Source organism: Poromitra crassiceps (genome assembly GCF_964638095.1).
Source record: "Poromitra crassiceps genome assembly, chromosome: 27".
Lineage (NCBI taxonomy): Eukaryota > Metazoa > Chordata > Actinopteri > Beryciformes > Melamphaidae > Poromitra > Poromitra crassiceps.
In genome coordinates this window covers 2,724,942-2,748,313 of record NC_139650.1, presented here as the reverse complement: position 1 = coordinate 2,748,313, position 23,372 = coordinate 2,724,942, and the positions used below count along the sequence as shown (strand labels likewise).

General features: G+C 42.6%; 1 protein-coding gene across 2 annotated transcripts; it reads right to left on the bottom strand.

Annotated features, from left to right (window-relative positions):
- Positions 1–5,152: 5,152 nt before the first annotated feature.
- LOC310799203 (phosphatidylinositol 5-phosphate 4-kinase type-2 gamma-like) lies at positions 5,153–19,797 on the bottom strand. Of its 2 annotated transcripts, XM_083661766.1 has the most exons (10): positions 19,526–19,797; positions 19,138–19,235; positions 16,831–16,927; positions 13,902–14,051; positions 13,184–13,330; positions 10,869–10,907; positions 8,396–8,509; positions 8,064–8,298; positions 6,515–6,618; positions 5,153–5,704 (listed from the first exon to the last, which is right to left on the bottom strand). In XM_083661766.1, exons 1-10 carry the CDS (start codon positions 19,655–19,657, stop codon positions 5,624–5,626), a joined length of 1,197 nt encoding a protein of 398 aa, XP_083517892.1. In that variant the 5' UTR covers positions 19,658–19,797; the 3' UTR covers positions 5,153–5,623. The 2 variants fall into 2 exon arrangements, with proteins under 2 accessions (XP_083517892.1, XP_083517893.1); XM_083661767.1 differs by lacking the exon at positions 13,184–13,330.
- Between the last annotated feature and the right edge of the window lie 3,575 nt (positions 19,798–23,372).

The window sequence follows — 23,372 nt, the reverse complement described above, 5'->3', positions numbered from 1 at the left end:
TAGCTGTTCAGAGATTTACAATTTACCGATAGTCTATAGTTGGTTACAAGTTTTCCTTTGATAGCCAGTTGATGATTCTTCTTTAAAAATCTCTTTGACATCAAAGCCAGAGATGTGTACTTTATGTTTGTATGGCTGTGCTGAACTCACACATAACTAAATGCATCAACACTCCCAGCAGCAGTCCCTTGTCTCGGCTACTAGACATGCCAAGTAAATCAACAAATGAAATGCCTTGATTTTGACTGAATGTATTCCAGTTTTTTATTTCAAATAAGAATGCGTGTATTATCTAAAATTCGGATGATACAGCTGTGGTTCGACCTTTGTTTTGGTGCACTGTCAGAGGGGGTTTTTATGATTAAACTAACATTACTCCTCTTGTACAACTAAACTATTAGTAGGCATACTGTAACTCTTGAAATTTGGCAAAGGTTCCCATCTGTAAAACTGTGCCCTCTAATGACTATATTTATAAGTGGCTACAAATCAACATAGAGACAGAGTGCCTAAGTCACACCCTCTTCCGGGGATTTCATTCGCCAGTTTCGAATAATTCTTCTAAAAAGAGTTTGACTCGGTCAAACCAAGAGATTCAGCTACATTCAGAATCAGGAGACATCATATTATAACCTATAACATTTATTTTCAGTTTTGGTCTAAGTGACTCTGAATTCAAGATTCACTTTAACTCATTCAGTGCCAGCCACTTTTGGAGAACGGATGCTCCCAGTGCCAGAGTTTTCAGAGCGTTTTCAGTGATTTCTCGAGGCCCACAGAATATTGTGTGATATTACTATGTAAACACCGAACACGCACAAGAACGAGCTGGCTCTATTGTATCATCAGCAAAAAAAAGTTTATTGATACCATTTTCCGTTCTTTAGTTATGAGCCGGAGAAGATAGGTTGTTTTCAGCGTTTTCAGGCTTTTCAAATTATTAGCTGAGATAATCCGCCTTTTGTGAAATGCAGCATTTCAAGCACATTCACTGAGTCTGAAGATAATATTTTCTGATGTAGTGACGTAGTTGTTGTGTGATGCCCTGCGTGCACCACCCCCCTCCCCCCCTCCCCCCCTCCCCCCGTAAACTCCTCCCCACACTGCACACAGCCTCACGCAACCATTATATTTTCGGAGTGCTGCGTTTGTGTGCTGCTGTCGGCTCTCAGCGCCACGGCAGGGAAGAGCCAACCCGGATTGCTGAATGGTTTGGCGTCAGGGGCTGCTTTCCTGGCTGCTAATCGGTTGGAGAAACTATACAGACAGACAGACAGACAGACAGGGACAGAGGGGCTCAGTTGTGAGCGCGGATTGACTCCTGTTCGGAGCCAATGTCAGCTCCCGCGACAGAGCAAATGGCTCTGGGAGCATGCATCGGGTTGTCTTTGATCCACGGCTTTTAGGCTGTTTCTCGGACCTGTCTCTAATCTGGACTGCACCGAGCAAGCACTGTCGCCACCTAATGAGTCCGTAAAATAGGTTATACACCTCCATTAGCTACTATAGTTGTACAGGAGCTGCGGAAGGCTTTGATCGACGTCCCACCGTCAAAAAACGCATTGGACGTCGAAGGACGTCCGTGGCATTCTACGTCACTATTTAATTGGACGTCGAAGGACGTCCATGGCATTCAATGAGTTAATAGCCACAGTAAGTAATCTGATATATGGGAAAATTAGATCCCATGGCAAACTCAGAAAAGGCTGTGACTTTGGCACTCTATAGGATTGATTGTTGCACAAACTGACACTTGAAAACCTGGCATAAAAACAAACCATTGATTGTACACATCTGTGATGTAAGCATATCTTTCCATTTGTTTTGGGTTTTTTTTTACTCATGCAATGATTCATACAGCATTGGTTATCAATACAACTAGCTCTCATGTTCTATTTGGTGTGTGTGTGTGTGTGTGTGTGTGAGTGAGTGAGTGAGTGAGTGAGTGAGTGAGACGGGAACCTATTTCACAGTGCGGTATGTGTTGATGTTTATTGTGCGTATAATATATTCAGAGCTGGTTTATTTCCATGATGTGGTGACCGGATGCAATGTATTTAAACCCTTTAAAAAGGCTCCTACACCTCAGTTAAAAGGACTTCATATTTCCTTCTTTTTTAATCACGTTTTTTCTTCTTCTTCTGATTTTTCTCCTATTTTTCCCCAATTGTACTTGGCCAATTGGGTGTCCCGGTCGTTGCTCCACCCCCCCAGCCACCCCCTGCCAGCCGCTTCTTTTCACCTGACAGTGAGGAATTTCACCGGCGTAGCTCGTAGAATGATGATCACGCTATTCCCCCCAGTTCTCCCCCCCCCTAACAGGCGCCCTGACCAACCAGAGGAGGCGCTAGTGCAGTGACCAGGACTCATGCCCCCACCAGCTTCCCACCCACAGACACGGCCAATTAACTTCCATATGTGTTTTCCAGACAAACACCTCAGGAGGGTGGCAGCTGCAGCAGACAGCAACATCTGTTACTGTACAGTACAGTATAGGTGTGTCATTGAGCCGCTGTGCAGAGAGTTCACGTGTCAAACCAGGCTGGGAGTATTTTGTGAACAGGTAGCACCTGCCAGTAGCCAGTAGCCTTCAGTTAGACTAGCTACTTTAAAGTGATATCTTCTGGAACAAAACTTTGCCCTCGTTAACGAGCCTCAGTTGACCATAACCTACTTTAGACAAAGTCAGAGCCACGGATTCACTTTTGTACGATGACGATGTCCGTTTTTTGTTTTGTTTTGTTTCATGGCTCTAATTTTTATTAAGCTGTAAAGGTATCTTGATGGACAAACACATACAGACATTTTACACACAGAGTAACAGCAAGTGCAGTTTGAGGGTTGGGAATGTTTCAAGCAAATCCCAAACATTATGTTTGAGATTTGTAGCTGTCGGGGTCAGTGTTGGGAAGTAACGAGTTACTAGTAACGCGTTTTCCAAGTAACGAGTAGTGTAACGAATGACTATAGAATAGAAGTAGTAATATTACCGTTACCCCAAGACAAAAGGACTCGTTACATTTCCGTTCTTTCTCTTGTCTCGACTCACTCGTCTTTGTTTATTACCGACGTCACTTCCGTGCCGCAAAGCCCACAAAGCGACGACAACCACGTTAGTTTGAAAGATGGCGGAACGTAGGGAAACTCTTACGTTCAGCGGCTGGAGATATTCCCACTATTTCGATCTTCTCGGGGCGGGAAAAGATGACAACAAGAACATCGAAGTCAGGTGTAAGCTGTGTCAAGGTGCTGGCAAAACTCATGCAAAGTGTGAATTATGATGACAAAGGATGCAATTACCAATTTTGTTGGATGTAACGGAAAAGTAATATAACGGATATGTAACGAGTTACTTTTGGCAGGGAGTAATAAGTAAAGTAATAATATTACTTTTGAAAATAGTAACGAGTAATGAGTAATATATTATTTTTTAAAAGTAACTTGCCCAACACTGGTCGGGGTTCAGGAGCTAATTTTAGAAATGTTAAAATATGAGGTTTTGATGCATCTCATAAAGGGCATCCATATGGATGTGATGGAAGTGATATGAGTATACCAGGGTGTATAGGGAAGGTGAGGGGCTATTATGTCATTACAGAATGATTCACAGGATTCATTTATGGCATTTTTACCTGACCGGGATGTCTGCAGGATATCACAATAAGTTATGAACGGATTTGCATGAAGCCTTGTAGACAGTAGGTCATGGGCCAACTTACAACTGATTCACTTTACACGCCCACTGGCCAAAAGAGGTTGTGGTGATGGACGTAGCCATTTACAAAAAGTAATGGATTCACATAACATACCGTTATTTTTTTATTTGACCTTTATTTAAACGGGGAGGACCATAGAGAGCAAGCTCTCTTTTCCGAGGACGCCCTACATAAATGAAAATCATCAATAAAATCATTTGTAGAGAGGTTGGTCATGGGACAAAGACGAACTAACTAACTTTCCACGGACACGCCTACTAGCCAAAAGGGGGTGTAGCAATGGCCATGGTCAAGGCGCTTATCTTCCACCAAATGGATTCACATAACACCACAAACCTTTGTAGAAAAGTTGGAGGAGGTACAGCTATGCACTCTACAGAGTGCCCTCTAGTTGACACTGAGTTGGTTAGTTTAAAATACCCCTGTAATTCTGGTTCCTTACATGTGCTCAACAATACCATGTGGGCAGTGGTGGCCCAATGGTTAGAGAAGCGGGCTTGTGACCGGAAGGTCGTCGGTTCGATCCCCGGGACCGACAGGATAAATCTGGGTGGGGAAAGTGAAAAGGCAGCGCTTGCCCCTCCCTCATTACCACCACTGAGGTGCCCTTGAGCAAGGCCATTAACCCCAACTGCTCCAGTGGAGCTGATCAGTAGCCAGCAGATCAGACTGTGGTTGTACTGGTCAGCTTCCAGGTATGAATGTGTGTGTGAATGTGAACAGGGCACTCCTGAAACTGAGAGCATTGCTCTCAGTGAGACTCCCCCTGTATAAATAAAGGATAAAAAAAAACAAAAAAAAAACATGTACAGTTTTGTGGTGATTGGACAGATGGTCAGAGTAATGGCTCATTTTGTGATGGTTCTATCCCTTCCTCAAGTTAATTGCTTTTCTCAGTCGATGGGTTGGATCCAAGCCACACGTTTTTGACATAAAAGCTCTTTGATCAACTTACAGTTCAGTATTTGATGTGCTGCAGTGCTCTGCAGATGATGCAAGCTTCTGCTGCACCATCCTCCCTCCACTACACATGACAGCGTTGCACAGGCTTGCAACACACACACACACACACACACACGCGCGCACACACACACGCGCGCACACACACACACACAGATAACTTGCTGTACCCACATTTACACTGTAGATACATCATTTGTCCCCTATGTATTTACAGCATTAGCTAGCGTTATATTGATATAATTTGATTTATATTTTTTCACTCAGCACAGAATTAGTTCCCAGAAGCAGGTAAGTGCTCCCTCGGGCTATAAATTGGTGAGAATCTCTGATGACGCTGGGAAGCTACCGGTAATGTTACTCAGTTCTTTAGTTTTTCATTAAGTTGCTCCTCACCTACAGTAAGAGAAAGCTGGTATATTTGTTTACTTTGTACATGAGGCGTTTTAATATATTTATTATTTATTATAGGCTGTCATGATTAATAATACATTCATCAATGAACAATCAACATTTCAAATGGCCTCAATATCTATTTATGTAACATGATCACATACAGTAGTAGATTTTTTAAAAGTTGTCTAAACCATTCAATTTTCATTTACAAAATATGTGCCAAAAAGAAGCTTAACAATAGCAACAATTGGTGCCCTACTACATCTCTATTTTCGAAGGGAAAAGGGGCCATAGGGATAGGAAGGTGCTAGAGAGTCAGGGGGTGGGTAGGTTTAGTGGCTAGGGGGATATGGGTGGTACTGGCCACTAAAAAACAATGAATGTCTGCAGTGTGATATATTGAGGGAGAATATTGAAAACACAAATAAATCACTAAGAAATTAAATGAACTGTGAATCTTCCCTGTTTCTTGATGCTGATTTGAAACAGTTGCATGGTGGATCTCCCCTCGTACTGAAAGGTTATGGTAGCCCAGACTGCAAAACGTTGAACTAGGCGAAGATCTTCATAATGAACTCTCGGAAACGTTTAGCGTACTGCTCTGGGTGAACTGTTGAGATTTCTGCTCCTGCCTGGTGGGGATGGGGGGGGGGGGGGGGGGGGGGGGGACGTCAGATTATTTTTTCAGACTTTGCAGGATACTTTACTGCAGTGGTTCCCAACCTTAGGGTCTCGACCCTAAGTGGGGTCGCCTGGAAATCAAAATAGGGTCGCCTGAAATTTCTTTTTTTTTTTTTTACACCACACACAATTTAATACTACTGAAGATGATTAGGGTCACTTGCAGGGTTTTTTAAGTTCTGAGTTTAAAGTGATATAAATCTCTATATATGATATACATTTCAGCTTTGTTCTCTTGGGTGACACCTATGGCGTTGAAAGGTAATTGCAGGTGAGATCCAAACAATGGACATTCATAATGTCACATAATGTCACTATCCTGCAAAGGCTTCCATCAATGGACCATAGCCTCAATCAACATTGTTTTAGATGAAAATCTTTGAGATTATAACTTTAAATCAGGATTCTGAGAATAAAGTCAGAATTCTGAGATTAAAGTCAGAAATCCGAGTTACTGTCAGAATTTTGAGAAAAAAGTTAGTTTTGAGATTAAAGTCAGAATTCAGCGGGGGGGGGGGGGGGGGGTAAGCATACTATGTGACATCACTGACGATGTCACTGATGACATTATCGATGGTGTACCGGAATTTGAATGTCTCGGGGTCCCTAGTTTTTTCGTGACGTCAAAGTAGGGTCACGAGCCAAAAAAGGTTGGGAACCCCTGCTTCACTGCATGTGTTTGGTGAAGGAAAACAACACACCCAAATTGAACGTGATATCCCCTTTATGCCCAGTCCCCTTCACAGACACTGATCACTCACCCCGTGCTTGACAGCCTTGGCGGCGTGAGCAGCTTTCTTCTTGGTGTCGTATTGCGTCAGCACATCGATGAGACCCATGAAGTAGACCTCCCTCTGGGGCGCACCTACAGCACAGCATGCAGAGGAGCAGTGAGCAGCCACACACTGTGGTCCAGTGATCTTGGTCTGTACACATCATCTAGCCTGCGCCGGTCACTAGCTTGGGATGTGGTGTAGACGGTGTAGTGCAAGAGCAGTTGCCTATTTAAGTAGAGGGCCAAAGTCACGCCCCTCTTCCAGGTTTGGCACGGGGCCTAAGGGATTTCGTTCCCCATTTATTTTCCCATAGACGTTTAGTAAAACCCTTGTAAAAAGAAAGAGTGTTACTTGGACAAACCAAGCGATTCAGCTATAACGAATACATTTCACTTGGACCAACAACAAAAAAGAACAAAAAAAGAAACGAAATATAGATTGATGAAAAATAAATGGGGGGGAGGTTAGTGAAATGTTCTTCGGTCTCTCCTGATTTTGAATATAGCTGAAATGATCGACCCTACTTGTGACAGATGTCACTCGGCCCCTGCCACATACATTCATATGTTTTGGTTATGCCCCTCTTTGCACAAGTATTGGACAGAAATCTTTAATACTATCTCAGAAAGTGTCGGAGTGACACTTGAGCCTACAGCTCTAACAGCTCTTTTCGGAGTCCCTCCCCCCACAGTATCATTATCAAAATACCAAGCAGGCTTTGTGGCCTATACGACACTTTTAGCAAGGCGCCTAATTCTATTAAAATGGAAATCCGTTAGCCCACCTTATGGATCAGAGATATTCTTTATTTTATTAAATTGGAAAGAATTCGGTGGACGATGAGAGGCTCGTCAACTAGATTTTTGAAAACATGGGGATTATTTTTTAGGGTGGTGGAGGGTTTGCAGTTTCCTGAGATCCCAAAGGACTGATTTCTGTTTCTCTGTGATGTGTTGGGCCTGATGATGTCTGTCTGTTGTGCTGTCTTCTCTTCTTTTCTCTTGTGTGGGTGGGCTGTGTAGATTATGGATATTTGATGTACTTGTGCACTGTGTTTCTGATGGGTGATCGGATCAGACTATGTCAATTATTGTTTTACTTTTGTTTTGTTTTTGTTTTTGTTAATAAGGAAAAGGAAGTATCTCAGGGTGAGAAGATTACTTTTGTACTGTTGCTGTTAGGGAGGGTATGGTATAGGTATTTGTTTTTCCTCTTCTTTTCCAGTGAACCTGTTTTCCTACGACCGTATACACATATCTTCACCTTTTTTTATCTTGTCTTTCCAGTCCTATAACAGGCAGTGAAATTGAAATACTGATGTGCTGTATCATCTATGCCCTGAAAACTTCAATAAACAGAAATGTGGGGAAAAAAAAGAATATAGCTGAAATGCTTGGTTTGTCCAAGTAAAACTATTTTTATATGGATTTTACAGAACGTCAATGGGAAAATGAATGGGGAATTCACTTCCATGGGAAATCTCGCGATGGCGAGACGTTGGCACTCTGTTCTCCGATGACTAGTCAGGACTGACCTATTGCGCTCTGGACGGCGTACACGTCCACATAAGGGTCGAACTCCCCCGGGCCCATGGGCTTGAAGGCGTTCATGTAGCCGGCGATCCCCTCGGGGGAGGTGGAGTTTTCCTCCTCCTCTTCCTCCTCATAGGACGACTCCATCTCCTCCTCCTCCTCCTCCCTCTCAGCCCGCTCAACGTCGTGAATACCCAGCAGCAGGCTGTAGTCCATGATCCTCATATGCACCAGAAACTGGAAACAGAGACACGCGAGGAGTACACGCAACCAGCCAAAAAAACACACCAAAAACACTGTGCACAAGACACTTTTTCCAACACCTTTTCCTTACCTCTACATCTCTACTGAGCTTCTCCATGATCTTCTCCTTCTCCTCACCACTCACATAAACTTTTTGCATGTTATTCCTGAAGTCGACGTCTTTATAAGTGGGCAACTCTTTCACCTGGAAATACAGAGTGAAGATCAACTAAGTTACATTCAGCAAGAAAACGTACAGCAATGCCACAATAGCCAGATTTAGATTCAGATTCAGAAGACTTTATTTATCCCCAAGGGGCAATTCAGTTTCTGCAATTCATCACCGTTGCGGGTAAAACACATTGTGTCTCAGTCCATTTAACATTAGAGGGCGTCCACATAGTGCAGCAGTAGATTCCCTGTCTATAAACACGAGGGTCGCAGGTTCGAGCCCCCGTGTTGCCGCCGGCTTGCTCGGGCGTCCATGCAGGCACAATTGGCCGTGTCTGCGGGGTGGGAAGCCGGATTAAGGGTATGTGGCCTGGTCGCTGCAGTAGCGCCTCCTCTGGTCGGAGCCTAACTGGGGGGAATAGAGTGAGCCTCCCACATGCTACGTCCTTGCAGGTGAAACCCCTCGTTGTCAGGTGAAAAGAAGCGGCTGGGCGACTGCACATGTATCGGAGGAAGCATGGTGCTAGTCTACAACTCTCACCAGATCGGCAGAGGGGGGGTGGAGCAATGACTGGGACAGCAGGGGGAATTGGCCAAGTACAATTGAGGAGGAAATGGAAGAGAGAGAGAGAAAAGTAAAAAAGAAAGAAGAAAAAATAACATTTCACATTTTTCTCATCCAAAGGTAAGCTCAAAAGTTTCCAAAGCTACAGTTTATGTAAACCGTCTTCAAACATTTCACTGTTTGCCACCAGAGATCTGTCAAACTAGCACTGGAGAAGCAGCTTGCCCTCTGCTGGGACCTCAGAGGGACTGACAGCTCCTGAGCTTGTGTGCAGATGCTGTGACGGGAAGCCTGTGTGAAAGCTAAACATCAGCACCACGGACAGCAGCATCCAACACGTCAACAAAGAGCACATGGTGGCAGGGCAGGGACTCCTCATCCTCCACACCTTCAGCTGGACTGCAGTGCATTACCACAGCTGCAGATGATTGAGCGCTCGTTCAATAAGAGCCAGGACACAAGAGTCTGGTGGGAACGCAGACAGTCCAAGCTGCTTCTGCATTTCCTCCATCAGCAACTAACGCTTGGAGCGATTCTGCTCACACCTTCACCCCGAGGTTTGATTCTTCACCCCACTTCCCCTTCACAACCCCTTTTTAATAAATCACTCGATTCGGAGTTTTGCACCTCCTTCTGGTCTCTCTGTGTATGTACACGCTAAAACGTGTTCTACATTATTGCAATAGCGCTCACTGCCCTGTTTATGTATTACATATGGCTTAGGCCACACTTGGCAGCAAATATGTCACCAACGTTAAACACTGGATGAGGCTACAAGAGAAATGATCTTGTCCATATTTGACAGATCATACTTCTGAAGAAAGCACTCCTGAATGCTTTTTGTGTCAAGCTGGATTATTGTCTGTTATCATGTCTGTTTTACAATATTACCGAAGTCATCCTCATTAAGCGTTAAACAAAGTGCGGAAGATTTCATTTGACTTTACTTAATTTAGTGGCAGTTTGGCCAGGATTCATGAAACATCTTAGTTACTGATGTCCTAGAGCTCAAAGAAAAGACCACGACGAAGACTTGAAACAGCGCAGCACGTCTTTTGGTTATAGAAGAGAGAACCTGGAGATGCTCAGATCCCAGACACCGCACCCTCAGTCTTCAGCAGAGTTTCATCTAGACTGAATTAATGATCTCATGCCACTTTTCATTGAAGAGGAGATGGGGAACTATATATTTTGCAGCTTCAGCAGCTAGCCACATCCCTAAAACGGCCCCAAGATGCTCATTCACTCGTTCCTTTAAAGAGTTCTGGTTGGAAAACTTCATAAAGTGCATGCTGCTATATCTTACTCAGAGCTCAAATTTGCATGTTCGCATAAATCTGCATCGACAAGCAGGCTGTTGTCTGATGGTATTAAAAAATGTCAAGGACTTTGAGGGGTTGAAAGCTCAACTATTCAAGCAGCAACTCAAAGAGTGTCTTCCTTAGAGAGTCATTATGCACACTATAAAGGTGTCCTTCATCTGAATGCTCATACATTTGACTCTCTACTGCCCACTGGTGAATGTATTGCTTAACATGATACCAACGTGAAAGAGGCATGGAGGTACGTGGTCAGTGACGATAATAACGTTTGAAACGGACGCATCAATTTACGTATGAAAATCGAGTATATATATGAGCCATTAAAGTTACCATCGAAATGATAACACAAGCATTTCTCATACCAACATAAACTGATAAAAGTAACCAGAAGGGGACTACAGTACTAGCTAATACCCATTTGACAAAGATTTTAAAAGAAATATGGCGTGCAGAATGCAGAGATTAACAACAGCAAATCATATGACTTTTCACTTGTCTGATCTCACCTTCTCTTTGAAACTTGCTTCACGAGACACCAGGGAGCCCTAAGAGAAGAGGAGAGCCCACAGCATTTCATTTGATAATTATATTATATTAATTATATTATATTACATTATATAGTTGTCACTCGCAGCTTTCACATTCACAATTTGCTAAATCTGCTATTTATTAAGAAGGCTTAACATTTAATTTCACCTTTATTTATTCAAGCTCTCTTTTTCAAACATTTCCTAACCTTGCGAGGCAGCTGGATTCGTGCGAGATCACGAGATCACGATCACATGACAAATCCACCTCGCCACGCTCCAATCTATTGGTTTGAATCTGAACCACCAGTGTCCAATCAGCGTCCTATGAGGCAGCTATGGGCGGGCTTTAGTGTGACGCCAGCGAGAGCGATCGTGCATTCATGTGCTCCTCGGATGGTTCGATTTTCCGAGTTGGCCAGTCGTTGTTCCGACGCGCGGGTGTTCATGTACTTGTAGTGTCGGGATGATTGGAAATATGGAAATCATAGGAAACAGCGGCAAAAAAATAGAAACCGCAGTGCAGAGTTATGTTGCTATCCACGTAGCCTGAAACAATATGGAACTTTAGATTAGTAGTTTTGAACTAGACTGGTTGTAGTCTGCAAGCAATATCTGTGGGAAGGTAACGTTACTGGTGGAGGCGCACCATGCAGATAACGTTATTGCTCCTACCTAAGTTGTTATCACACAATCAGTGTTGGGGGTAACTCATTACAAAAGTAACATATTACATGTAATATATTACTTTTAGCAGTAACTCAGTAATATAACTTCTTACTTATAGGATTTCAGTAATATTATACCAGTTACTTTGTCAAGTAACTCAAGTTAAAAAGTGAGTATTTTTTTTTTAATCAAAGCACATATTTAAATAAAGATACAATCATTTCCTAATCAAACTGTGTGTTTTTATGCAAATAACCACTATAGATGACAATAACAAAGGAAAAGAATAATATTTAGAATTTTGGATTGTTTACAGTGAAATTCAGGGGCAGCGATGTCATTCTGCTGCTGCTGTTGTTTTGGTGAAAGTAATGCAAAAGTAGTGTAATAAGTAACGAGTTACTCTACACAGACAGTAATATTGTAAAGTAACTTATTACTTTCAAATGAAAGTAACTGGTAATATGTAGTATATTACATTTTGAAAGCCCAACACTGCACGCAATAGATACGTTTTCTAAGTAAACTAGGTCACTCTAGGACAGCAACTAACGGTAATACCATATTAAACGATATGATGACGTGAGCAAATAGTTGATGCAAAATACACTAATTACATAAAAAGATTCTTAGCTCAAACAAAACATCCACTCTTGTCCACCATGTTTTCCGCATAATGACGTCAAGTCGGCAACTCGTGTACCAAAATTCTCACAGAGTTGCCGACTTGTTGTTCCGACTTGAGCGGCCGTGAATTTTCCCTCTCGGAATCACATTTTTCGATGACTCCGACAGCACATGAATGCACGGCGAGCCTATGATAAGACATCAGGTTCATCCAATCACCTGCCGGGCATTTTTTTTAAATGCCCGCCCTTTGAAATGGTTTCGTGAGCGACTCGTTCCCTGATGGCTATGTGAAAACAAGCCAACTGGCAGCGTCAGGTTAAACCATTTTAGTTTGCTGAGCAAATTATAGGGCTGCAACAAAAGTCTGTAACACAAAACGTCACAATACAAACGTTCAACAATTCTATTTCGGCTAACAAATGGCATTCAGAAATTATCCTCTCAACACATGACCCACATGACTGTCTAGTAGAGTATGTCCCATTCACAATCAGAGGTTTGTATTGATTGCACTGAAAGAAACCCCACTCTGAATAGAGAGCCAAAGTGGAACGTCACTTCCTGCTTCAGCACTGTACCAGAGATTTTCATCCGCCATTTATTTTCCCATAGACATTTCGTAAAATGCTTATAAAAAGAGTTTTACTTGTTCAAACCAAACGGTACAGATATATTTAGAAACAAGAGAGATCGCATAACATTTCACTCGGACCAAAACGTTAAAAAAAATGCAGGTTTAAAGAAAATATTTTTTCAACGTTGTTGTTTTTAAGTTTGGGTCCGAGTGAAATGTTCTATGGTCTCTCCCGATTCTAAATATAGCTGAACCGTTTGGTTTGAACAAGTAAAACTCTTTTTATAAGCATTTTACGAAATGTCTATGGGAAAATAAATTGCAGGAAAAAAACCTCTGGTACAGTGCTGGCTGAGGCAGGAAGTGACGTTCACTTTGCCTCTCTATACTCCTCCCCCTAAATGACTGCTACAGCTCGTACCTTGAGGTCATACTTCCAGTGTACATGCAGTCTGTGGCTGAACATGTTCCTCATGACTAAGAGATAGGTGTCCTCGCTCTCCACAGAGACTCTGTACATGGCCAGGAACTGAGGCAGCAGCGTGCTGCCGTGGCAGGTGACAATGTGCTGGAAGAGGATGGTTATACCCGACCATTAAGACAAGACAAATGGACCTCAACTAGTTGTCAAAACTAAAATAATGTTAACGTGTGGCAAGATAAATGAAGAAATCACTCGACATTACTTTTTATGGTGAAAGCAGAAAGACCCTTGACTAGAAGATTTTCTGTAGTTCTTTGCTTGACAGAGTTATGACTATAACCTTGAATTTCACTGTAAAAGCCATGGTCATAATTACCACTCAATGAAGCACTCTTTCTGTATGAAAGGAGACTTCTCATGTTTTTCTTTTGATGTTGTCAAACCTTTGCCATGACAACCAGAGCTATCATAAAATGAACTGCTCTCCTCTGTAGCATCCTAGCATGCAGAGGAGGATACAGGACAACATGTGAAAAATAAATGAAGATCCATAAATTTCATTGACTACTACTATACACTGACTAAGAAAATGCATGAAATCACTCAAAGAAGGGTAACGGTCATTGTGATTCATATCTAATAATATCTATCAAATCTCAAAGTCAGCCTGAACAGTGTAACACAGGAGCATTCAGCGTGTCGCTTTGTGTCTCACCTGGTGATATTCAGAGAGAATATTGTGTATGTCCTCCACTTCCTCACTGGAGATTTCTTTCACGACCAAAGTGCGGTCGTATGATGTCAGCAGTGGCCCCATGCCCTGCCCCTCCCCATCTTTGACTGGAGGACAGCGGGCTAGAGACACCTGTTGGTGAGTAAGAATATGGCACGTCTAACAAGATTCAAATGTAACGTGAACAGTGGTCATCCCTTACACAGGGTCCTGAAATCTTTTTATACCTACTGTGTGATATACTGTCAGCCGATATATTGACAAATTCAGCAGTTATACCTGTACAGTATTTAAGCCCCTGAACATTACGTATTCATAGTCATGATGACTAACCCTGAGCCATAATAAAATTAAACACATATGGCTGTTGAGAAGAGGATTTACTTGTCAAGGAACCTGCCTCACCTAAAGTTGTCTAGGGATGTTACCAACCTGCCTAGTCACCTATAGCTGCCTAAGAATTTTACTAACCTGCCTAGTCACCTATAGCTGCCTAGGAATGTTACCAACATGCCTAGTCACCTATAGCTGCCTAGGAATGTTACCAACATGCCTAGTCACCTATAGCTGCCTAGGAATGTTACCAACATGTCTAGTCACCTATAGCTGCCTAAGAATTTTACTAACCTGCCTACTGCCTAGTCACCTATAGCTGCCTAGGAATGTTACCAACATGCCTAGTTACCTATAGCTGCCTAAGAATTTTACTAACCTGCCTAGTCACCTATAGCTGCCTAGGCATGTTACCAACATGCCTAGTCACCTATAGCTGCCTAGGAATGTTACCAACATGCCTAGTCACCTATAGCTGCATAAGAATGTTACCAACATGCCTAGTCACCTATAGCTGCCTAGGAATGTTACCAACATGCCTAGTCACCTATAGCTGCCTAGGAATGTTACCAACATGCCTAGTCACCTATAGCTGCATAAGAATGTTACCAACCTGCCTAGTCACCTATAGCTGCCTAGGAATGTTACCAACATGCCTAGTTACCTATAGCTGCCTAAGAATTTTACTAACCTGCCTAGTCACCTATAGCTGCCTAGGCATGTTACCAACATGCCTAGTCACCTATAGCTGCATAAGAATGTTACCAACATGCCTAGTCACCTATAGCTGCCTAGGAATGTTACCAACATGCCTAGTCACCTATAGCTGCCTAGGAATGTTACCAACATGTCTAGTCACCTATAGCTGCCTAGGAATGTTACCAACATGCCTAGTCACCTATAGCTGCCTAGGAATGTTACCAACATGTCTAGTCACCTATAGCTGCCTAGGAATGTTACCAACATGCCTAGTCACCTATAGCTGCCTAGGAATGTTACCAACATGCCTAGTCACCTATAGCTGCATAAGAATGTTACCAACATGCCTAGTCACCTATAGCTGCCTAGGAATGTTACCAACATGCCTAGTCACCTATAGCTGCCTAGGAATGTTACCAACATGTCTAGTCACCTATAGCTGCCTAAGAATTTTACTAACCTGCCTACTGCCTAGTCACCTATAGCTGTCTAAGGGGCGGCTGTAGCTCAGGAGGTAGAGCGGGTCATCCACTAATCGCTTTGGTCGTGGTTCGATTCCCGCCTCCTCCAGTCTGCATGTCGAAGTGTCCTTGAGCAAGATACTGAACCCCAAATTGCTCCCAATGGTGTGCCAGCACCCTGTGTGGTAGCCTGCTGCCATCAATGTATGAATGGGTAAATGTAAAAAAAAAAAAAAAACTAAAAACAAACAAACCTATACCTGCATAAGAATGTTACCAACCTGCCTAGTCACCTATAGCTGCCTATGAATGTTACCAACCTGCCTAGAAACATAGTTGCTTATGAATGTTACCAACCTGCCTAGACACATAGCTGCCTAGGAATGTTACCAACATACCTAGTCACCTATAGCTGCCTTAGAATGTTACCAACCTGCCTAGTCACCTATAGCTGCCTTAGAATGTTACCAACCTGCCTAGTCACCTATAGCTGCCTATGAATGTTACCAACCTGCCTAGAAACATAGTTGCTTATGAATGTTACCAACCTGCCTAGACACATAGCTGCCTAGGAATGTTACCAACATACCTAGTCACCTATAGCTGCCTTAGAATGTTACCAACCTGCCTAGTCACCTATAGCTGCCTATGAATGTTACCAACCTGCCTAGACACATAGCTGCCTAGGAATGTTACCAACATACCTAGTCACCTATAGCTGCCTAGGAATGTTACCAACATACCTAGTCACCTATAGCTGCCTAGGAATGTTACCAACATACCTAGTCACCTATAGCTGCCTAGGGATGTTACCAACCTGCCTAGTCACATATAGCTCCCTCAGAATGTTACCAACCTATACCCCGACCCCCAGGTTGAGAACCACTGCTGTAGGTCAACAGTAACATTCGTTTAAAGATCATTTAAATGTTTTATGACAATGCACATACTGTGTGTCTCACATAATGTGAGCTAAACAAATGTTTAGAGAGCAGATTGAAGACTAGGCTGTGCGCCACCTGACACACGCAAAATATTATACAAATTTAGAAGGGCACACATCAACACAGACCAAAAGAATTTGTTAAACAAATAGGTGTCTAGTTTTCATTAGAGGATAAAAAAAAAAAACATTGAAAAATGGCGCAACGCTGGAAAGATTCCTGTGGCTTCAGAACCACTTGTTACCCCTTCACATTGTAACCATTGTAGAGTCAATTTATGGGAGCTGAAAACGGGATCAAAGTCTAAAATCTCCACTCTAAAATTAAGGTTGAGTGTTTTTGCTATTTTTAAATTTGATTCTGGAAATTGCCACCATATGCACAATTGTGAAATTCTCTGATTCGAAAAACAACAAAATGACAAAAACATATTAGTTAATGTGTGGATTTGTGCTGTGAATTCATACCCCGTACCTGATAATCCTGGTCTTCAATTCCAAAGCGCTCTCGGAGGTTTCTGAACACCTGTGGACAGTACTCTTTGAATTTGAATTGTCCCGGAAGATTCTCTCTGAGGGGAAGCACACAACATTTGATTCAATGGTTTACTGTCTGTGCCCACTTTACTTCGCTACATGGTACATGCATCAATACTGAATACTGTTATCTCTCCTATTCAGGGTCTCTTCTCCCTACTTTGGGCAAGAATATAATATTGTACAAAAGTCAAATGTTCTAATCGTGTGTGACTGTATGTGGATCATAAGTGCATAAAAGGTGAACTATATATGATTGATTGATTGATTGATTTTCTTTATTTAAGTGTCATGCTTTGAATGAAGCCCAGCCCATATGGGCTTACAGGACACTTTGACTGTTCATCATTTAAACAAACAATGATCAAAACATAAAACCAACAGAAACACCCAAAATACATACGGTAAAGTTGTACAGCATGAAAACCACCACCTGAACCTACTTAAAGAGCTGTGCTTGCCTTCTATTCCAGGCCCTAGAGATAAAGTTAGCAGTCTTAAATACCTCAGTCTTAAACAACCACTCCAACTTCTGGCCATCATCTGCCCAAAAGAGCTCAGGTCTTTGCTTTTGCATTTCGTCAAATAAGGAAATCCTCAAATCATCATATAAAGTACAATAAAACATGAAATGAAACTCATTTTCAACATCTTTTAGATCACAGACATTGCATATCCTGTTCTCTTCTGGTATAGCTATATAATTCAAATGGCAGCGGTTTTTGCCACTCATATCCTCTTTCAAGATTAAAAATCTATGCAGAAGTATAGGTAACCAATTACAAAAATGTATTCATTTATCCAATGCTCTAGTCACAATGTATATATTTTCGGAATGCTACTCAAACATGCACTGAATGTGTTTGAGGGCAAGGCAGTGTCAGAATTCACTGCTGAAAAGTTTTGCATAATGTATATCGAAAACTGGGTCATGGGTCATGTTCATGATATAATATCTAAGGACTGTTTTGAGTGCTTTTTAGTGAGCATCTTTCGTTTTTGTTTTACTTGACCAGTTTCCAGCACAAATAGGTTTACTAATATGACTACCGGTACTTGAGTACAATTTCACTGAGGCGACAGCACTTCTACTTGAGAAAATATATTGTTCTTATTGTTCTTCCCACCTCTGTCTATGAGTCCTTTACCAGGCCCCGGATTCCTGAACGGATTAAAGGATTATTGAAAGCCACTCATTGAGAGTTTTGTAGATTGCGTCTGTATGGAAAACGTCCAAGGCAGCATAATGTATAACACAGTATCCCATGATGGCGCAGCTTGAAATACTGTAACATATTCTGTCAAACTCTCCCTCTAGTCTCTCCCCCACACGTCTCCTCTGTCAGCCCCATCAAGTTTTCACATTGTTTTCAGTGAATCTACTCAACTGTTCTCTGTCATGTCTTTGCTTTTTAGTAGTAGTGATAGTAGAAGTAGTAGTAGCGTAGTAGTAGTAGTAGATAGTAGGAGTAATAGTAGTAGTAGTAGTTAGGGCTGGGCAATATATTGGTACTGTATTAGATCGATATTGTGATATGAGACTAGATTGTCTTAGATTATGGATATTGTAATATGTCAGAATATGTGTTCAGTAATTTTCTGAACTTACTGACCTACTGACTTACTAGCTGTTCTAGATATATGTTGAGATATATGTTGTGTATCGCCATTCAGCCAAAAGGATATATGAGGAATCAGCCGAGCAGCATTTTGGTAAACAAACCCCGTCACTGTGTGGCAACGGCAATGGAACCCTATGGAGCCTGCGTTTGAGCATCTGACTCTAGCCGGCTGACCGTGTTTACAATTTAAAAACTGCGACAGTTCACACAACTTTAACACGACATGCATATAGTATACATCAAACTCTTGAGCTAATTCTGCTCTCACTCAGAATGTCAAAATATAAGCGATGTGCTGTACACTTTTTGAGATATTAATGTTTTTTGGCACAACTCATACTAGTTAACTGCTGCGGGGTTACGCATTTTTGGGTGGCAGTGACATCACGCTGATTCGTCCTATAAGATTTTTGGTCCATATCGCCCAGCCCTATAGTAGTATAGTAGCAATAGCATTGGCAGTAGCCTAGTAATATGTAGTAAATACACTGTAGTTAGCATTGCTGTTTCTTATTCTTGTTGTGTAAAGTAGCCACTGGCTGCAAACTGATAAGCAATCTTAAGATCCACAGAAATCTCTGCAAATCACAAGATGCTGGGTTGAGGCTCATACTGTAGCCTACTTGTTGAAGAGATGGTTGTTGACTTTGATCTTGGTGTTGGCTTTGAAGTCGTCTGGAAGCAGCATGACAGGAACAGGCACCTGGCTCAGCTCATTCATCTGCAGATGGTGGACACACACACACACACACACACACACACACACACACACACACACACACACACACACACACATGTTTGGGAGGGTTACCGTAGCCTACTTTAGAAATGCAATCTTATACAATTACTAATTACCTGTTAAAAATTGTAATCAGTATCTTAACAATCCAAGTATCACAATTAAAGTAATGTAACTGATTACTTTCCGTTACTTTTGGATTACTTTTAAACAAATGTCCTGCATTGTCACTCACACACACACACACACACTAGCCACACGCACTAGCATACCGAGTGATTGACACCCCACATGAGCACGCTGGACACGGGGTCACTTGCGCGGAAAACCTCCACTTTCTGCTGCACAAAGCTGTGTTTCTTCTTGGTCTTCCTCTTTGGTACTTTGGCGCTGGGAGAAGCCATCGCACTGTGACAGGTTGGCGAGCTTAAACTGTTTTACCTTTGACGAAGCTAGTCTACATGACAACAAACGAGCCAAAACTGTGGAATAACGTTGCTCAGGAAGTGATTCAGGCGTGCTGCTGAATAGATCTTGTTGTTGCTGTTGCTGCTGTTGCTGTCATCTCTGCCTGGTGTAGCCTACTACAGGCTATGTAAAGTAGGATGAAGTCCGCCGCCACGCCTTGTTCTGTTGTGTGCTGTGTGTGGACTCGCAGCAACACCTGTTGCCGTTTGGCCGTTTTGCGTCGCGGTCAGGGAGGGGAGGGGGGGGGGGGGCTATCCGTTGCCAATAATAATGTAATCATACACATGCGTGTGTTATGTAGGCTACTCATCACTACCGGCAAGTGCGGCAACCTCAGACAAAATCAGCATTAAAAATGTGTAGGCTGCAATTAGACTAGCCACTGATCATCATTCGAGATATTAGAATGCGTGAGTTCTTAATTCTGTGTAAACTTCAATCTATTTTCTCATAATAGATTTGCTCATTTTAACAAAAAGATTTGACCAACATAATAATAATAATAATAATAATAATAATAATAATAATAATAATAATAATAATAATAATAATAATAATGTAATAGCCTTTTATATAGGCTACACTTTAATTCATGTATTTAATTTGCATATTTCAAAAGCAAATAAGATAGGCTACAAAATAAAACAATAGGCGGCCGTAATCATAGGGAACGACACATATCCCCCAATATTGAACTATGCTCGGAATGTTATAAATTGATATGGGCAAATTTATACCTCTTATAATGAATACTCTGGCTGTTATATTTGCCTTTTGGTTGACATCACAAAGAGGGAGAGAGGAGGATATAGAGGGAGAGAATGAGAAAGAGCGGAGCAGGAAGTCGGTGCAGAGAGAGAGAGTGGGAGAACCAGGTGAGAAAGTGGACAGGTGGTCAAGACCGCATACACTCACCAAGCACTTTATTAGGAAAACATGTAAACCTGCTCATTCATGCAATTACAGAGGAGATACTTTCTTCTGCGGCTGAGGAAGTTCAAGGTGCCAAAGACACCATCGGCACTTTTCTACTCCTCCACCGTCGAGTCCATCACCGTCCGTCTGGTATGCTGTTGCTGCCCACAAGGACATCTCCAAACTGCAGTGCATCATCCGCCGTGCTGAAAACGTGGCCAGGTGCAGCCTGACATCCCTTCAGGACCTACACACTATCAGGATGCTAAAGCAGTCTCAGAAAATCATGGCTGACCCCACCCAACCTGGACATAAACTCTTCAGGGTCCTCCCCCATGGCAGAAGACTGATGTCTGGCAGTACCAGACCCCCTCAGCACAGGGACAGCTTCTACCCAACTGCCATCTGCCTCTTCAATGAGACCTGAAAGCCCCCCAAAACCTGGACTTTGTGACTCTCGAGTGAAGGGACAATGGAGCGGGAGATGGTCCGGAGAGTCAGAGCAGCGGGAGCGATATTGCGTTCGCTTTACCGCACCGTCGTGATGAAAAGAGAGATGAGCCAGAAGGCAAAGCTCTCGATCTACCGCTCGATCTTCGTTTCCTACCCTCCTACCCTATGGTCATGAAGGATGGTCATGGCCAAAAGAACAAGATCGTGGATACAAGCGGCCGAAATGGGTTTTCTCAGGAGGGTGGCTGGCATGTTCCTTAGGGATAAGCTGAGAAGCTCAGTCATCCGTGAGGGACTCAGAGTAGAGCCGCTGCTCCTTTGGGTAGAAAGGAGCCAGTTGAGGTATAGTTCAGGCATCTGGTAAGGATGCCACCTGGTTGCCTCCCATGGTGTTCCAGGCACGTCCAGCGTGGAGGAGACCACAGGGCAGAGCGAGGGCTAGGTGCAGAGATTGTATCTCCATGCATTCTGGCCTGGGAACGCCTCGGGACCCCCCCAGTCAGAGCTGGCTAATGTGGCCAGGGAAAGTTCGGGGTCCCCTGCGGGAACTGCTACCTCCGTATGCGCTGCATACTTGCACTGCATACTTGCACTGCATACTTGCACTTATAAGTCAAATTCCTCGTTATCTCCGCCAGTTTTTTGTTTTTTATAATGTGATTTACTGTCTATTAAAATTAATCTTGAATCTTGAATTATCCATTCAGCCAATCATGTGGCACCAGTGTGCAGTGCATAAGAGCATTCAGGTCATGTTCACATCAAACATCAGAATGGGGATTTGATCTCAGTGACTTTGACCGTGGCGTGGTTGTTGGTGCCAGACGGGCTGGTTTGAGTTCTGAAACTGTTGATCTCACAACAGTCTCTAGAGTGGTGAGCAGAAGAGCATCTCAGAATGCAACACGTCAAACCTTAAAGCAGATCAGTGCTGGGGGTCGTTACTCAAAAAAGTAATATATTACACATTACTTAAAAACGTTATGCCTTACTTTACTTAATTACTCCCTGGGGGAAGGTAATTCGTTACACTACTCGTGTTTTGGGAATGTAACAACTTACGTTACTTTTGCGTTAATCCGCAGCAGCGCCTGAGATGCATTGTCACCTAATTGCCAGTTAACAATATAACATGAAACCTTACATATGCCCATATCAGCACAAAATCCCAATAAGGACATACACAAGATCTCACTCCTCCCCGTCCCTCCAGCCCATCCAGTCTAGTTGTTGTGTTGCGTAATTGAGTGCATGAAAAAGCAGCGCACATTTGATGTTTTTTCCCCCACAATCCTGCAGATCCAATCCTGATCCTGCAGATAATTGAAGAACTTGTAATGCGAGTAATTCCATAAGCATTTGAATAGTAACTGTAATGTGATTACTGGATTTAGGGACTGTAATGCCTTACACTACTCGTTACAGACACATGTAATGTGATTACAGTAATGCGTTACTTTGTAACACTGGATGTCACTTATGGTTGACACTGAGCTGAAAGCTGATACCTACCCTGTATATTAGTAAGGTGTTCCTAATAAAGTACCCAGTGAGTGTAGTTATGCCAAGGCAGCTTCTGTTTTGCCCAAATTCATTGCAGTGGACTCCATCATTGAATTGAGGTTTCCCAAAGTCAAATGGATTGAATACTTATTCAAACAGCATATTCAACTTTTAATTTTCTTAAAGAATGTGGTCTAAGACTCATGTTACTTAGTAATTACAAGTAGTATTGTTGTAAAGTCAAATGTATAGGCTATTTAAAAATATAAATGTAATAATTGTGAAATGAATGATTTTGCAGGGGGATTTGAACACTTTTGCGAGGCACTGTATGTAATACTATGCATGTCACATTCTCATTAGGGGCTGAGCCCCCTAAAGGTCATCCTAATAATCGCCCCAAACCCACTCCAAACATGGACGTTGGGCAGTCCTGTCCCAGTTCTCTGGTCCCTGATCATATGAGAACGATTGTTGGATTAAGGGATTAGAGGACTTTACTTCCAGCGCAAAGATATTTTGACCATGTGCGATAGCACGCTGGTCAACACGCTATTCATTCAGTATCAGTCAGTCATTTGGAACGGAAAGGACGCTTTTCTTGTGGGGACGCTGGATGACTTTCACTCTCGTTCCCCACAGGGGTGGTGTGTTTGAATGCACGCCTGACCCCGCCCGCTTGGGACGCTGGCTTCATTTCGAAGAGCACACACTGACTCACTGTCACACACACCTCCACACTCTCTCTCTCACACACACTCACACACACACACACACACA